An 18,394-nucleotide genomic window follows, 5' to 3' on the forward strand; every position below is an offset into this window, starting at 1 on the left:
GTAAGGTTAACCCTGCATGGTGTAGGTGTTTGAACATTATTAACAGTTGCAAATAAACATTCATTAGAAATGTATAAAAGTAATCAAAAAGTAAACAAAAGTAATCAGTTACATTACTTTAATAAAGTAATTGAAAAAGTTACACTACTATTACATTTTAAATAGGGTAACTTGTAATCTGTAACCTATTACATTTCCAAAGTAACCTTCCCAACACTGCATATAACATTGAGATGGAAAACAGAGGAGGAAACTGAGTCAGAAAAGAAATATTTAATCTAGACAGTGACAATTTCTAGGGTTTCTGACCTCAAATAAGAGATTTGTGTTCAGTATCAGAGAACCCGAATGGTGTCTGTAGCCATACTGGCTCACTTTACAACAAGATAGCTGACATTCAGTTGAACAAATCTTCATTTGATGGTAAATTCAGACTGAAATACCTCCCCTCAGCCTCTCCTGAATTACAGGAATAGTTCGGCCAAAAATGAAAATTGCGCATTTTATTCATTCCAAACAGTCTTTGGTTCATTTTGGAGTTCGTAAATTAACAGCAAACATGCCTGTAAGAACATAAAGGTTTAAATCCCTTTAAAAGCTCTAAATGAAGACTGTTTCTTCAATGAGAGACATTTTAAGCACTTGGAAACACAGATTTACAGTCGGTGGGGTTAGAGGCCATGTTTCTCAAGGGGCGTCTCAGCTAGTCTGTACTTCACCTGCTCTTAACCTTTGAGGTCAGACATCCCAAACACACATAATGCTAATTGAAAAGGGCAGTCAATATTTTTCTATCGATCTACAGAATGCTTGAGATGCTTCAGTCCCTGTTTGCAGTTAAAAATATATATATATATGAGGACACATGAGAGGAATATGTGAAGGGATAAAAAGAAAAAAAAAGGTGAAAAAAGGTGAGAAACCCTCAACATTATCAAGAGCAGGCCACTTAAAGCACAATATCAAAATGAACTATGTAGCCTAGAGTTAAACCAACTAAAATAACACAAAAAGAGGAGGCCACAACACAAATGCCCAATTGGTAGAGATTATTCTCTTGGGAAAACAATTCATTTATAGCTTATTCATCCTGAATCAGCTGATTCAGGACAATGTTTAAATGAGACAACTGTCTCAAGGTGCTTTCTAGTTCATCTTCCAAAATTGGTAACTTCCTGGGGGTGTTACCAAAATTGCAACAGAGTAACCTGACTTGTCTTAAAGGGAATTTGTTTGGACGTGAATATCTATAGTCGATGGGGATGCTTTGTTTCTTTTTAAAATTATGTTGTGACCAAAAAAAATAAATAAAATTCAAAAAAGTGCCAAAAGTTATGCTAATATGTGATCAAAATACAGTAAAAATAATTTTGTACAGTAATATTGTGAAATATTACAAATTAAAAGAACTATTTTCTATTGTTATATCTTTCACATTTAATTTATTCCTTAATTTTCAGCAGCCATTACTCCAGTCTTTAGATTATAGGAGATTATAATTTTTTTTTTCAGGATTCTTTGATGAATATGAAGTAAAAAAAAAAAAAAAATAGAAATTATTTTCAACATTCAAAATATCTTTAATCTTTACTATTTTGATTAATTTACTGCATCCTTGTTGAATAAAAGTGAGCATTAATTTCTTTTTTTGTTTGTTTGTTTGTTAATATTACCCTATACATAAAGAAATGAATAAATCAATCTTAATTCCAAACTTTTAACTGGTAATGTATGAACAGGCCTTCAAGTTAACTCCCTGACAGTCCCAAAGAATAAAGGGATATGGGTGGGTTTATGTAGATGCACAAGCTTACAATAAAGGTCATGTTAAGCAAGGACTCATCAGTTACCCCAGCTATGCAAGAGTGTTCACATTCCCTGGACCTTCAAAAAGTTGACATGGAGAATTTTAAACATTTTCAGTCCATTTAATCCGTGGATATTTGGCCTGCTCAGGGTGACAGGGCAATCTCACGACAAAAGATTCTGGGTTACGTCAGTTGTGAGCGAAGTGCTGTGTCACATTCTGTGGCGAGCAGAGTCACCGCACAGCTCTCGAACCCACATCTCTAATCCCTGCTGCCTGCCAAATATAAATAAATAAAACTACGGTGGTATTCAATAACCTTTACATCCCTCACCCCATCAACCGCTGACAAGCCAACACATAAACGCTTATCTCCTCAGAACAACGGTGCACATTAGAATGATTGCATGGGCGCGGGAGGAGAGCTGGCCGCAGTGGGCGCACTGGCAGACTCTCGGCAGACACACGGAAGAGGAAAAACAGTGGGATCAGGCCGAGTCAGACCGAGTCGGATTAACAGAAGCAAGAGCCGTATAGTAGCCCGCATTTCCTGATGAGTCAAAACGGTTCACCTTGAGAAAGACACCAGCTGAATCAAGTTTCCCGGCTGTTTTCCTCACTCCGCTGTTTCCGTTTCTCTCTCTCTGCTGGAATATTCCACGTGTTGCTGTAACAGCATGGTGTGCCTTTCAGTTTTCCCGGCAGTCATCCAAATGAAAACAATTATAGAGCTAATTGCCCGTTAGGTGGAGCCTGCCGGGGCGTCCATGCTCTGATTTGTAGAATCACTCATGCGGGTCATCCTCCACTGTGATGGAGCCGCCTGGTCTTGATGGTGCCGGTGCCGGAGCCAGTTCTGGCCGATCGACGGGCAGATGGGCAGGGGTTGGCACAGGTGCCCACCGTGATGCAAATTAGGCCTGGCACTGGCGCGGTGTGAAGACGGGGGAGATTGAGCGCTGTGACGCTGAGACGGCGTGCCATATGGAGCTGGGGCTGACTGCTCTGTTTACCAGCGGTCGAAGTCAGTTACACACACGCAAGCGGGACGGAACATTTTCAACCGTGAGTATGAGCCAACCGAGCGTCCCAACAGCAGCTCGGGCCAAAATTCCGTCTCACAACATGTGACCGACCAACGACCCATCGCTGCAGTTTAGCATGTGTGTCAAATCAACAGTCATCCATCATGACCTTTACATGTGTGGGAGAATCTGTTAATCAAACCAGCCTTCATATGAAAATTAAAATCATTTACTCACCCTCACATCGTTCCAAACCTAGCTTCTTTCTTCAGTGGAATGCACAATAATCACTCTTTGAATTAAATTACAATGAACAGGGACCGGAGCTTTCAAGTTTCAAACAAGACTCAAAAACACCATAAAATAAATGTTGTTATTCAAAATTTTGAAAGTTGTTATTTACTGATATTTATCCTAGGTTTTATTAGAGCCCATGACAGAAGTAGCAATATAAGATTCTGGAATAATTAGCTCTTTTAGGTCTGATCTCTTGAATCAGTTGATAAGATTTATAAAATTGAAGTGCTCATTCACCAAACTGACTCAATCCAGTTGCAACAATTAACAGCTCACTGGAAAGATAATGAGTGAATAACAACCTTTTGGTCTATTTACAAAAATAAAATATTGAATGACTTTAAAATATAGTGTACCAGTCAAATGGACATCTTTCATTATATTTTTATGCTGCTTTTGTGCCTTTTTGAAGCTTAAAAGCTTCTGTTTCCATTCATTGTATTTGCATGAAAAAAGGGTGAACAGAACGTATTTCAAAACAACATCTTTTATGTTCCATAGAAGAAAGAAAGTCATACGGGTTTGGAAAAACATAAGGGCGAGAAAACTATTTTTTGAGTAAATTCATTTTCCGGTGAACTGTCCCTTTAAGAGAGACACAAAACAACAAAGAAAGAAGAGGAGAGGGACGGACAAAAGGAAATACAAACACAAAAAACTGGGGTCTTGCCTTAGCAACCCGAATCCTTTCTTCTTGGTCTTCTTATCCAGCTCATCACCAACCTCCTCTGATTTCTTCTTCTCTTTTTCCTTTCCTTTGCTTTTCAACTTATCTTTCTTCTTGCCTTTGGTCTTCTTCTTCTTGTCTTTCTTGTTCTCCTCATTGTCTCCTGCACCTTGTCTGGAGGAGCCGCTGGCTGGAGTATCTCGTCCAGAGCTCTGGTCCGACCCCTCATCTGTTCCAATACGACAAGCAAACATAAAATGTGATGAATATACAGTGGTCTAGCATAACTAAAATTATATACATTACACATTTCTTCTTGTGTTTATATAACATAAACTGCACAAATATATCTACTACATTATAAATAGCACAGCAAAACCTCAACTGGTTTCACAAATTTCTATATTCACACAGTATTTACATTCAAAACTGCCTAGTCCTAGTATGGCCTATATCTCAGTTAGACTCGTGGAAATATAAAAGATCTCTTCTGAGATATTTTTTCAGCTAATCTGCCCTGGAGCATCAAAAAGTTGCTCTCATTATCATAATCAGAAGGAAACAGAAAGAAGGGATGCGGATAACTGGATAGAGAGAGGGGGAGGAAGAGGACGAGGACAGATATGGATAGAAAAAGTGAAAAAAGAGGCTTGGGTAACTGAGGAACCTGCTGACATAACCATCTGTTACTGGCTATCCACTGTGGGGCACTGTGTGTGTGGCGATCAATCGCGGCTGCATTATGTGTCTGCGCTCTGAGGTTTGTCAGATGTAGCGGCGGTGCTGGGAGCAGATGTACGTTTACCAGGCTGCCTCAGAGAGCGTGTTAAAAGAGAGATGAGGAGACGTGCGAAAAAGCATCAGTCTTTCATAAGCCTCACAGCGCCCATCCTACTAACCCTCCACTTGTAGCTCAGGGGAAGGTCCCGACAGCCCTGTACACTGCGATTTATTGATGGCTAGTTGTATCTTACAGGCCAAAATATGACAAGGGAAAAGACAAAGAAATTAGTGAGGGAAGAGACAAGAGAGATCTGGGCTTGTAACCCGAAAGCTTGCAAATAGTGGTCGACCAATACGGTTTTCAATGGCCGATATTGATGTGTAGAAAGTAGGGTGACCAATATATAGACATGCATTGACAAATGGTACACAGAATTGTGAAAACTACATTTACAATTACTTTACAACTACAATCAAATATGTTAAATAAAATTAAAAAATGAAATATTTTACCACCATTTTCTGTTTTAGTATTATTTAAAAGTATTTCCCAACCAGGGGGCCTCAGCAAACTTCCATAGGGCCCGATTTAAATTTAGTTATGTAAATCCTAAAGAAAATTATTTAAAAAACAAAACAAACATCATATATATATATATATATATATATATGTATATATATATATATATACTGTATATAATATCACATGAGATTAACCTCCACTGAGGAACAGGAAAGTCTTGAAAAATAAACTCCCCTTGCTTTGGTTAGCTGGTGATACAGAACACATTACATTCAATACGACTCTGAACCAGTTCCATCTTGAATGACAGAGATAAACAAAATAAAACAAAAAGAAAAGCATGCAAAACTCTCTCTGAGCCTCGCCTACACAAACTTCAACTATCGGGTTGGAGGACAAGTCGGTTCTTCCGAAGGCTTAGTCCAAGGCCAACAGCAGCATCCGTTTCCCCATGGCCTGATTTCTACACAAACAAATGCCGATACGCTGTTTAAGCTAGCATTGAAGCGGGTGGCTCGGTAATGACTGTACAGCCGCCCTATTATTCAGAGACACAGAGGAACCTCAAAGGCCTGCTCTAGCTCCCACTTCTCTAATATGCATCTGAAAACTCTTTTGTTCGGACCAGCGCAAAGGCTTATTGTAAATATCAATCCGCTGAACACAATGCCGAACGCCAGAGAAAAAAAATGGTGAGAAAGGATAAAGAAAAAAGGGGAGATATTTCTCATCATGCTCACGTCTCAATATGAAAACGTTTTAAAAGAGCAGGGCTTGAGGACTTAGAGAGCAGTACCTATGCTCTGAAAGCCTTACATAATAAAGCTATAATGACACTGCTGTGAGCTCAAAGTGAAATAATGGAAACCATTTCAAAGGGAAATAAATCCCTTCCTTAAATGCCTCTCTGTTTATCATCCTCACTGATGTATGGCCTTTGATATGTATATGGTTTCTTCTTTATGTGAGAAGAATGCATCCTCTTAATTTTCTCCTTGGGGTGGTGGTGTAGTGGTAAAGGCTCAAGGCTTGCAACTGGAAGTTACAGGTTCTATCTATATATTTTGGCCTAATTTGATTGTGCTTTCATTTTTTTCAAGACTGTCATACTCGACTGTGTTTAACACACTGATATAAAATAAAAGCAGAATGTTTGATTCTGACCATGAATATATAATTTAGTATCTATTTGAAATATTTTCTAAATATCTGATCCTATAAACCTTGCAAACTTTGGCATATCTAGCTCTTCCTCAAAACTGAAAATTTAAGCAGCACAACATTTTCTAGCAGACTGTTTCTTGGTAGACTGATCTAATTACTTTGGCTCCTGAAGTTGTGTAGCAACCAATCAGACTGTAACTGGCAATTTTCAGTCATCTCTTGCTATTTTGTATACAATATACATTGGAATGTACTGTGGGCTGTCACTGGATGTGCTGACTGAGAATATCACTATTGTGCCCTTGAGCAGGGCACTTGACCCCAGGTTGCTCCAGAGGGATTTGTTCCTGTAATAAGCCAATGGTTCATGCCATTCAATAGTGGCACTGTGTGAAAGTCACATAAACAAACTCCACCATAAATAAAGATTCTAATCTAAGCTGTTAAAATCAGCTCCAACATTATCATATAAGGGCGCAAGGACAAAAAAAGAAAAGAAAAAAAAAAACATACCCTAGCGAAAAATAAGTGTGCTTAATTGCATTGAATGTGCATTGAATTTTATTTCAAATGCTAAAAAATTAGGGGGGAAAAACTCTAGATAATATAACGAAACAAAATGCAACTGAATTCATGACTTTCATGATTTCTTAACAAACTTGTCTATAGGAATCAAAGTGATACATTCAGTATTTTTTTTTTTAAGTATATATTTTTCCTTTATAGCACTCTTTTTAAATGTATGCTTCTCTTTCACAAGGGTATGCATGAATAGATTGATAAACAAACGTATTTTAAGCATATAATCTTTCTCTCTCCCCCTCTCCCCCACATACACAGAGTGGCTTGTTAGAATGTGATGTTTAAACTCTTTCCTCTGAACACAGGCAGAATATCATCCCACAACAGAGACGGTAATGAGAAGTGAGAGGAACGCTGTGTGCCTAATTACTGTTCTCAGTAATTAGTAATAAGCTGCCGCTGTTTTCTTGACCGTAAGATGTGTGTGTGGCATCTCCACGTCGAGGTAAACAGCAGATGTAATCACACGTCGTTGAGCAAGTGAGTAAATAACCTGATAATTTGTGTTAATGAGTTTGTTTTGAAGCTACGAACTCATCACTTGGTCATCCTGAGTTGCACTATTGAACCACATCTCAGTTTAAAATTTCAGGGAAAAGCTTACAATGACGAGCTCTGGTTTTATCTTGATCTCCAGGAATAGGGAAGTTAGATACTGCTTTGGGATGTGTGTGTGTATGAGACGGGATCTTTAAGTCTTCAGCTGTGCTGTATCTGTTCGCACTGACCATAATGAACAACCCCTCTCCTCTCTCACACTCTCTCCTTCTTTCGCCATATGTCTGTAGTCTGTCGTCTCACGGAAGAGCCAATTAGGCTGGTGTGTGGGAAGAGGAAGCACATGACAGGGACAAAGCCAAACACTTTACTCTCAATTACTCTCCCTCAGCAGTCACTGACTTCACTCACACGCATCCACAATAACTACAAATACTGATGTAAACTTACGGGAGTCTATAGGAATCAAAGTGATATGCGGAATATAGCAACTACCAATTTCTTTAAAGGGGCCACAACTTACTTTTTTATAGTTATTTCATATTTCTTTCTATTACAAAAATTACACATTGCATTAAATCATGTTATTGTGGGTGCTCACCATCATCCTCCTCTGGTGGGCCGTCGTATGATTTGTCGATTGCTGCCCGGAAGCTCTCGTTGCAGCCACGCCCTCTTACCATGTGTGGGCGGGGCCTATGGAAGGGCAGCAGCTCATTCCTCTTGGCCTCTGTCATGGCAGTCTGAAGACTCTCTAGAGAACTGGACTTTTTCAGGCCTAGCGTGGGTCCCAACTCCACCCCTCCACTCACTGAGAAAGGACAAAGAGGAAAAATAAAACCACATAATGACACTTTATTACAGTGCTTGCCAAACATCTTCTCCACACATTTTTGCAGTTAATTCAAATAAAATTAAACATACAGACTCCATTTGAAGTTTGTTTTTAGATCATTTCAATCAATGTGATATTTTTGTTTTTTGTAAATGTAAAATTAAGAAATTTATGATTTAAAGGGATAGTTCACCCCCAAAAGGAAAATTCTGTCATTAATTACTCACCCTCATGTCGCTCCAAACCTGTAAGACCTTAGTTTATCTTCGGAACACAAATTAAGATATTTTTGATGAAATCTGAGAGCTCTCTGACCCTGCATAGACAGCAATGCAACTGAAATGTTCCCAAGTCCAGAAACGTAGTAAGGACATCGGTAAAACAGTCCATGCGACATCAGTGGCTCAAATTCAATTTTGCGAAGCTATGAGAATACTTTTTGTGCGCGTTCTTCTGGGGAAATTCTAGGTCTGGGAATTCTGGGAACATTGCAGTTGTGTTGCTGTCTATGCAGGGTCAGAGAGCTCTCTGATCACATCAAAAATATCTGCGAAGATGAACGGAGGTCTTCTGGGTTTGAAATGACATGCGGGTGAGTAATTAATGACAGAATTTTCATTTTTGGGTAAACTAAGCCTTTAAGGCAAGACACTACAGGTGAATAGGTTAAAAAAATGTAACTAATAGATATAACCATACTTCCCCAGTTAATCTAAGTACATTAAGACAATTGTATGTTGTATTACACAAATTAAGATATTTTTGATGAAATCTGAGAGCTCTCTGACCCTGCATAGACAGCAATGCAACTGAAATGTTCCCAAGTCCAGAAACGTAGTAAGGACATCGGTAAAACAGTCCATGCGACATCAGTGGCTCAAATTCAATTTTGCGAAGCTATGAGAATACTTTTTGTGCGCGTTCTTCTGGGGAAATTCTAGGTCTGGGAATTCTGGGAACATTGCAGTTGTGTTGCTGTCTATGCAGGGTCAGAGAGCTCTCTGATCACATCAAAAATATCTGCGAAGATGAACGGAGGTCTTCTGGGTTTGAAATGACATGCGGGTGAGTAATTAATGACAGAATTTAAATTTTGGGATGAACTATCCCTTTAAGTTTGAACATCTCTCATTGAAGCAATATACTTATACTAATAAGTTAATCAAAACTGTCAGCATTTGTGGCATAATATTATTGCCACAAAAACAGACTTAAATAAATAAAGTCGATTTTTGGAGGATTTAATGTTCTTTCAGTATATACTCATAAACACTAAACTCAGCTGTAAAAATGTGTATATTATTTGATTTTTACAGTCGTTGTAGGGTTTTAGCATTCATGGCATTATAAAACTGGATATAATATTACACTGAAAATATAAGTGAGTGATTTTTCTACATGTGTTAACACATGCATTTTATGTTTTGTGGCTAAACTTAAAAAGTTAATCAACATTTTGCCACAAATGCTGTTGACTTCTGAACCTGGAATATTTCTTGAACTTGTATTGAAAGAATGTTATTCATACTGTCTGCATACTACATTTCTTTTTTCTTTTTTGCATTTATTTGTAATTTGTGCAAAAACAAAGACATTAACCTAAACTTCAACTTTAAATCTATCTTTTGCTGCCTAGCAATCACTGGTATTAGGAAACTTAATTCTAGCATCAGCGCTTTATGAAAAACTCGCTCATTTGTTTCTGTGCTAATCAAAGATGGTGGGTCAATAGAGACCACTGGAGCATTTCCAAATGCATTCTGGGAAGAAGACAAAGCAAAACGTTAATAATGTTTGAAGTGCCAAAGGTGGATCTTTATAAGACTGAGCATGTATGTGAGTGTGTGTGAAATTGTAAACACTCTCTCTCCTCTAATGAAAATGACTTTTTAAACATGCGCCTCCACAGGGAATGATGGATGAGAGCTCAATCCCGGGACTCGTTTCTCAATCAATCAGAAGCACCATCTCTCTCTCTCTTTATCTCCATCCTTTCCATCTCTGCATACCTCCATCCTCGCATTGGTCGACCCCACCCTTCTCCAAACAACTCCTTCACCCACAATCATTAGCTAAAGCGCTGCAGCTCCCAGAATGCATTCATGAATCAGGAAATCATCGTATCGACAGGTGGTGCGCCTCACTGGAATTCCAATCAGCCTGGCCTGCTGCCGGCACCGGCCCCTTTTTTTGTTTGGCTAATGGTCATTTAAATGAAAGTGGAAGTGGGATCAGTCGTTTAATCTGTGTGGCCTCCAAACTACCAGAGAAGGCCAGACGAGATGAGCCCAGCCCGGCCCAGCTGCACACTTTCTGCTCTCAGGATTATGACACGAGAGAAATTTATGCACATGTAATTTGGGATGTGGTACAGAGAGAGAAAGAGAGAGCGCTGAGAGACAGGGAGGGTGAACGGAGATGAGGACACAGCTGGAAGAGAGGGTCTTTATATAGCATCACAACAGATGCCACACCTTGAAGTTTGACAAGAAATGAAAGTTCATGGAAGTTCAAAGGATGACAATGTGCATATGTATGTGACATGCTGATTTTGAGTAGGCAGATACAAAGAGCAAGAGCAATGTAAAAAATAAATAAATAAATAAATTTATTCAAAAATTGTATAGATGTCTTAATTATTTATGCACTAATGTATTGTAGTGCATAAATGTAAATGTAAATGTATTTAACGCTTTTGAAAGTAGTATCTAATGCTCACCAAGGCTGAATTTATTTGATCAAAAATAAAGTAAAAACAGTAATACTGTTCAATTTTCAATTTGAATGTATTTTAAAATGTAATTTATTCCTGGGAAGGCAAAGCTGAATTTTCTGCAGCCATTACTCCAGTCTTCAGTGTCACATGATCCTTCAGAAATCATTCTAATCTGCTGATTTGGTATATAACCAATTCATGTACATTACATTGTCACAGTGTGTTAGTCTTCTAGCTGAAGAATGGCACTTTAGAAATTACAATAAACTATCGCTTTCAGCCAACTGTCATATGAGTCCACGATTGACGTTAACGTCAGCACATTGTAAATCCTGATATGTGTTATGTTATGTAACTTCTCATGTTAGCTTTAGAACGCACTTACATCATGCTTCACAACGTGCTGACTTTCACATCAAGTTTAAACTTATTAGCACATGTGTGACAGTTGGCCAGAAATGATGTTTAAAAATAGTTTAAAAATATTAGTATTTTTGATAAAACATTGATTCATCACATGGGTTGTATGGATTAGCATTGTGTTCACTTTGTGTGTTTTTAAAGTGTTAACTTTGGAGGTCCCATACTCTTGCATTATATGGACTCTCAGAGATGAAAAAATCTTAAAAAACATTTTTTTTTCTTTCAAAAAATCTTTATGTTCTTCTGAAGAAAAAAAAAAGCGATACAAATCTGGGATGGCATGAGCGTGAGTAAATGATGAGATAATTTTCATTTTTGGGTGGAGTACCCCTTTAAGTTTGAAAATGAGCACTAAGTACTGGGCCACAGCCCTGAAAACATCTGACATTTGTGGTTTAAGTATTAGTTTGAAAAAGCAAGTTTAACTCATCAAGGTCTCATCCTGAAATTTCACCAGAAACGACCAAAGCAAACCACTCTTAAATTGGACTTCAAGCACATGGTGGTGGTGGATCATAGGGAAATGTTCATTAACAGCAGTATGGAGCGTCTGCTGCAGCTCATTGCAGGGCTGGATTTGTGTGAGAGAAGGTTTATAAATAGCAGGCCACTGATGTACCAGCCAGCGTGACTGAAATGTTCTCTATACGAGCACAGTTCGTGTCACAAACGTAATTACTTCTGTCCCACGGCCTGCTGATGAAATTAAGCAGCTTTTGAGAGGCCTGCTCTCTGGAGGTCTCCAAAACACTTTTGGCTTGAAGATGAGAGTCTAAATGTGTGTCTCGGGATACTAGCGTGCTTTAATCAGACACACATACATATTGAAAAAGGGGAGGGGCTATTAATTGTAGTCGTCACCTGATTTAAGGAGAAGTCAGATGTGAGTGTGGACTTTAAATTCATCTTCTCACAGGAAACAAAAATAGAGGCTAGAGCTACATCCCAATTAACAATTCATTTAGTATCCTACTAGATCACAAATAATAGCCTGTTGTCAAATGTACAGTGCATGAAAGTATACGACTTGCTGCATGCTGTTTGGAGTAATATTTTTAAGAGACAAAAAAGGGGGAAAATTATTTAAATTAATAACTAATACATTTTATAATATTGTATATTATAACTATTTTAAAAAATCTCTTAAAATTCTCAATTTTATATACCAGTTGTTTAGAATCTTTAGAGGCCACTTTAATTTATTTTTTTAATTGATAGCCAACAATTAAATAATATCATCTAACAGTTTGGATTAAAATAAATAAATAAATAAAATCAATTAAAAAAAAAATTATAATAATAATAATTTCATAGAATGCATATGAATTAAATCATTATAAAGCTGATTTTTTTTTTGTCAGTGCATAAAAGTCAATGTAATTTTAGCATCAAGTTAGCTAAGAATGATGGAGATTGACCCATCCATCCATCCATCATAAATGAATGAATGAATGAATGAATGAATGAACCGTAGGTGGTGAGGCACTAAGGCACTATATTTTGAAATAAAAATCTCAAAATATAGATTTTAGCATTTAGATATCAGTATAAGACAAATATTATAACACTGTAGAATATCAAAGTACCAGAGGACTGTCATACTACAGTCTCAAAAGTATGTGGTATTGCTGGTAACAGTCCATACCAAGATGACTTTATAACTTTAACTAACTTTATTTCAAATCCCGTTTAACAGACACTGTAAAGAGAGGGCCATTTGGAGTCTGTCACGCCAAAGATTAATCTCCTGTGGTGGAAGTTAGGAGAAGAGAAATGTGGAGCGTATAATCGGAAAGGTCAGCTGTCTCAGCGTCACTTGTATTCTCCTGTCACACTCAGAAACACTTACTCTCGGGGTTCATAAGTGCAGGGTTCAGGAAGCAGCTTTCTGCAAGTTATACTCCTACATACCTCATGTCCCTGAGTCTGTCAATCAAACTCGATGGTGTATTCAGGCAGGAAGAGAGGATAGAGACACATACGCCAGTAACAGTTCAGACACTCTGTGACATCCTTCACACACAGTAAACCTGTTCTCTGCCGGCCCGTCTGGCATCCATCACCACAGCGCAGGTATTAAAAACCTGTAATCCTGCGCTATTATGATATTTCGCAGAAGGAGATGTATGGCTTTGATAATTGCCTACGGCAGACTTTTAAAAGGCATCTCATAATTACAGTTCACCTTTATTGGGTTAGCGTGTGTAAGGGGGTGTAGCAGGGGTCGCTGGCTTTCAGAGACTGATGGCTGTGGGTGGAGGGGTCTGTCACTTTGAGTGCAGGGTGATGGATGGTCACTTGCACTAGTAACCAGCACACACCATTAAAGCTCGCCCTCATACCAGCACAAGACAGAGAAACCCTCCCAGCCAGAGCTTTCATCTTATTTTGATGTAATAAAGATTGTATCGATCAATCAGAAACTCATTATGAGCCCGATCACTGTAGGCAGGGCTGGTTTTGAATGTGTGAGCGTGAGTGTCAGGCCCCACAGATCTGTGACCGTGAGCTGAGCTGACTGAACGCGTCACGAACAGAAGTACAAGTGGGGGAACACATATGACAGCACTCTAGATCAGTGCTTCTCAACCAGGGGCCTGGGGCCCAATAGGGGTCTTGGAAAACTTCCAAGAGGGCCACAAGATGACTTAAAATGATTTAAAATAAGACAAAACAGGCATTAAAATAGGCCAAAATACCTACAAATCAAGATATTTCTTATTTTAATTAACCTCTTGAAGGTCTTGAAAAAACTGAATATAAAAGGTATAATTTCCAGAGCTGGAAAAGTCACAAATTAAGAAAATTTCAATTTACATGTATACTTTTGTAATGAATATGCAGTACCATTCAGTTTAAGGTTAGTGTTTTTTTTTTTTAAGAAATGAACTCTTTTATTCAGCAAGGACATTAATAACTATAACATATTCTATATACATTTTAAATACTATACACCTTCTACACACATAAAATATATAAATTGTAATTTCAAAATTTCAAATGCTGTTTTTTCTTTTCTTTTCATCAAAAAGAATCCTGAAAAAGTGCAAAAAGATAAAATAGAAAATGAGAAAATGATAATAATAAGACATGTTGCTTGAGCAGCAAATCAGCATATTACAATGAACTCTAAAGGATCATGTGACACGGAAGACTGTAGTAATGGTTGCTGAAAATTTCCATCACAGGAATAAATTAAATATTAAAAGAAAATATTTTAAATAGCAATAATATTTCATAATATTACTCTTTTTATTTTATTTTTGATCAAATAAATGCAGTCTTGGTGAGTTTGAGAAATATCTTGCAAAAATGAAAAAAAAAAAATCTTACTGCTCCCAAATGTTTTAACGATAGTGTACAGTTTTTCTTAAAAAAAAAAAATCTAGTAATCACAAACAAAAGAAGTCATGGAGCCTTTGAATATTTTGGACATTTAGTCAAGTTGACAACCACTGAAAATAACCACCAAAAACAACAATTAAAATTAGATGAGCACTCCAGTGCACTGAATACAAAATCTTAGCTTGCGACTATAAAGATGTGATTAATTAATGATTCACCACACATTCAGATTCAAACTGAAGTTTTGGTCTCTGACTAACAGTAACAAATTGTTGCTGCAAGCGCTTGGTCTATTTCTGATCTTTTCAGTCACAGTCTGCTGCAAACATAACTGAACAATCATATGAACACAAAACACTGCAGCACCTTTGCAATCCACTGAGACTAACAAAGATGAGCGAATAAAAGTTACACCAGAAGAGGTGACTTCATAATTTATTTGGACGTGTCTAAATTCATCCAAGTACACCTAGGGAAATGCACTAGCACACACAGAGAAACAAACAGATGGATTTCTACAGCGCAAATTAATCTATCAATTCCAATCAGTGAAATATGGCAGCTTTCAACTTGAATCAACAACAAACTCCCTCTCAATCGTGTACAGAGATTAGTGTGCGGGAACACGTGAATGAGACAGAGAGAGAGAGAACAGTGTGGCATCAGGGCTCTCAACAGGCCAGAGCTTGGCAGCGACTTGTATGTTTTCAAAGTCAAAATCACACAAGAGACGCATCAGACAATAAGCAGCACAGTCGTGCTCACCACAGCCAAACTTCAGAGGACTTATGCACAAACAGGGTACAAAATGCACTTTTGCCACATCTGCTCAAGGCTAATGATTTGAGTATTTTCTGAAACTTGTCTATTGGGAATTGATTGGATGCTAATTGTTGCAATCATTTCACACGAGTGACAGGGTGCTGGAAAGCAGGGATTGAAACTCATCTGGCCACTGGACAACCTTATAGTCCATGCAATGCAACATTTCACGAAAAATAAAAATGGTCAGTTTTGATTTCATGGTCATCCAGCTTAAATGCAATGAGGGACAGAAGAGTATTGTGTGACAATATATGAAACAAGCTGCAAACACACACAGACAGAGAAGATCTGCTCTGAAAGCATATGACTGCCTGGAGAGAAACAGAGAGATGTAAAAGCCTGATGTTTGTTAAAGAGGAGGTTCTGGAAAGCATCCCAGCTCCTGACTGAGTGATATATTGAGAGAGGGAAACCACTCAATGAGAGCCAAAGAGAGAGAGAGAGAGAGAGAGAGAGATCTTTGTTTTAGACAGTAAGCATTTATCTGTCTCTCAATCAACACACCTGCCCGTCTGTTTCTCCGTGTGTGTGTGTGTGTGTGTATGTATGTGTGTGTGTGTGTGTGTGTGTGTGTATGTGTGAGGTGTGAGAGAGAGAGAGAGAGAGAGAGAAAGAGCGAGAGAAATCTCCTGACTCAGTCTTTGAACATTTAGAGGTGCTGGAGGTAAGGAGACACAAACACACACAGTTTGAAAGTGCCTGTTCAGCACACATGCACTAAAAAAACATTTACATAATACAGTGCTTCTCCACTGTTTTTGTCCTTCAAGAATCAGACTATGGCAATATTACACCTAACCAGCCTAACCGAATTAGTTTACTGTACATATTTTGAAGTTTTATTTAAGTCTTTAAAATCAATCATTAAAACTCATTATCTATTTTATATCCAAGGTTTATATTGTGTATTTAGTAAAAGACAGATTTAAAACCATTTTAGTAATTTTTAGGAACTTTAAATATATACTCAGATTTAGATAGGATTCATATTCTGCTTTATAACATTTATTTAGGATTTATAAATATTTATTCATATTCAGGACATATTCGTTAACTTTATGTTTGGATGTATAAATATATCTTTAGATTTATAACATATACAGTGGTGTGAAAAAGTTTTTGCCCCCTTCCTGTTTTTTTAATTGTTTGCATATTTGTCACACTTAAAAGATTCAGATCATCAAACAAATTTTAATATTACACAAAGATAACCTGAGTAAATACAAATTTTTAATTTTGTTTTTCTTGAACCATTCAAAGGTGGACTTGACACTGTATTCAGCCTGACTATAATGTGATTAGAATGCTCAGGACTTTTATTGTAATTATAAGATACCTTATTGGCAAAATCTGTTTTAGTCATGGCCAACTGGAGAAGCACTGTTCTTATATACTTAGCAAAAAACAAAGAAAATCACACTGCAGCACAGACAACATCTGAAATGTTGACATCTCCTCCATCTGAATACAAATGATGACATCAAGCTTTCATTCTTGCCAATTTAATTCCACTAAATTTCCTGGTCTGTTTCTGTTTATGTTCTTGGCATAACGGTTAAAACCTCAGACAGATATCCAGTGTTTTTCCTCTGTCTGGATCTGCAAAGAAAAACAAAAGCAAGGAAACGCATCTGCGAGCTCCCTGCTCGGGTTTTGTCAGCGATTTTGACTTTGCTAAGATAATAAAACAAGCTGTTTGATGGTAAAAGATTTACGACAAACCTCTAAAATGCAGCTAGACACACTGACAGCTGCATAAATACTGCCCAATCACAGTTAAGAGAAACAATTCGTCCAATCCTGTTGCTCCTCTCAGTGTAGAGTTTTCCCAAAGTTACAGACAAGTTGCAACCATAGACTGTATAAAAACATGGACGTAGTGTCCGTGACGTAACCCGTAGACTTTCGACGAGCGTTTTGAAGCCTAAAGTAGGCGGAGCGGGCCGTCGCCATCTTGGCAGCGCGTCACTCCCGGATAATCGAAAATGGGCAAAGAGGCGGGAGCTGGCTGCTGAAACCACGTCCACCTAGCTCGACGGTGGTGACAGCAGCGGCAATCCACCTGTCACTCAAGTGGCCACGCCCTTAATTATGCAGAATTTTAAGGCTTAATATAATTTAAACGGATGAGTTATAAAAAAATTCACCCCCCTCACAGTTGTCATGAAGGGCAAAATTAGCTATATAGACCAAAATAATTTTTTGAACCAGGCTGTAAACATGTTTTTTTCTGCTGTAAAGTTGGGCATTTTAACATGGGGAGTCTATGGGAGTCTATGGGACCTCTAGCGGCCAGTTGACGAATTACAGTTTAAGTCACTTCCTTGTTGGCTTCACGAGAGAGAGCGGGAGGTTGCCGCTCGGTTGCAACCAGTATTTACTTTGTTTGTCACTGAATGTATCATATTTATCGAACTTGAATTATAAAAGCAGGAGGTCTGGCACGACATCCTGTGTTATTTAAGTATGACAGCAGTTTCTGGGTACAGTATGTGGCTCATTAGCAGAAAGGGAAAGCACATTCAGTCAGCGAGATCTCTGACATGTTGTTTCAATTTCTATTGTCTGTCTGACACGCTCACTCAGGCCTGTTTGACACTAGTGGCATTTCACACATCTGAAGATGATCAGATTACAAGGGCAACTGTTCGATAAGAATAATTCTGCAAAACAGGGACATAAAATACTAGATATTAGAGGCAAAAATCGATAGCTTTAGTTTGGAGAGAGGAGAATCGTATTTTCACTGGTTTCTGACTGGTGCAGTCTGTGACCTTCCATGTCTCAGCGAGGGTCTGGATGAGTGGGGAGTTTGAGTGGTTTAGCCCTAAGCTCTTTAGACAGAGATGGATGAGGAGTCAAACTCGCAGGCGCAAAAATTCTGTTTAGTGTTGCCTTGAGCAGGTGCTGGATATTACTTTGATACACACCGCTGACATTGGGGCCTTTTCCCAGAGCCAGGCT

General features: G+C 38.1%; 1 protein-coding gene and 1 long non-coding RNA gene across 2 annotated transcripts in view; one reads left to right on the forward strand and one right to left on the reverse strand.

Moving 5' to 3' along the window:
- The window catches only part of LOC107716780 (uncharacterized), a 25,877-nt gene extending 22,010 nt beyond the window's left edge, over positions 1-3,867 (forward strand). The window contains exon 3 of the long non-coding RNA XR_001637253.1: positions 3,805-3,867. This is a non-coding gene — a long non-coding RNA (uncharacterized LOC107716780). The remainder of the gene's footprint in view (positions 1-3,804) is intronic.
- Positions 1-18,394, reverse strand: part of LOC107716778 (partitioning defective 3 homolog B-like) — a 335,521-nt gene that overhangs the window by 108,576 nt on the left and 208,551 nt on the right. The window contains exons 17-18 of the mRNA XM_016523332.1: positions 7,888-8,097; positions 3,800-4,025 (exon numbers count right to left, since the gene is read on the reverse strand). Coding sequence (XP_016378818.1) covers positions 3,800-4,025; positions 7,888-8,097 — 436 coding nt within the window. The remainder of the gene's footprint in view (positions 1-3,799; positions 4,026-7,887; positions 8,098-18,394) is intronic.

The sequence above is a fragment of the Sinocyclocheilus rhinocerous genome, unplaced genomic scaffold, assembly GCF_001515625.1.
Source record: "Sinocyclocheilus rhinocerous isolate Xijiao unplaced genomic scaffold, SAMN03320098_v1.1 scaffold1441, whole genome shotgun sequence".
Lineage (NCBI taxonomy): Eukaryota > Metazoa > Chordata > Actinopteri > Cypriniformes > Cyprinidae > Sinocyclocheilus > Sinocyclocheilus rhinocerous.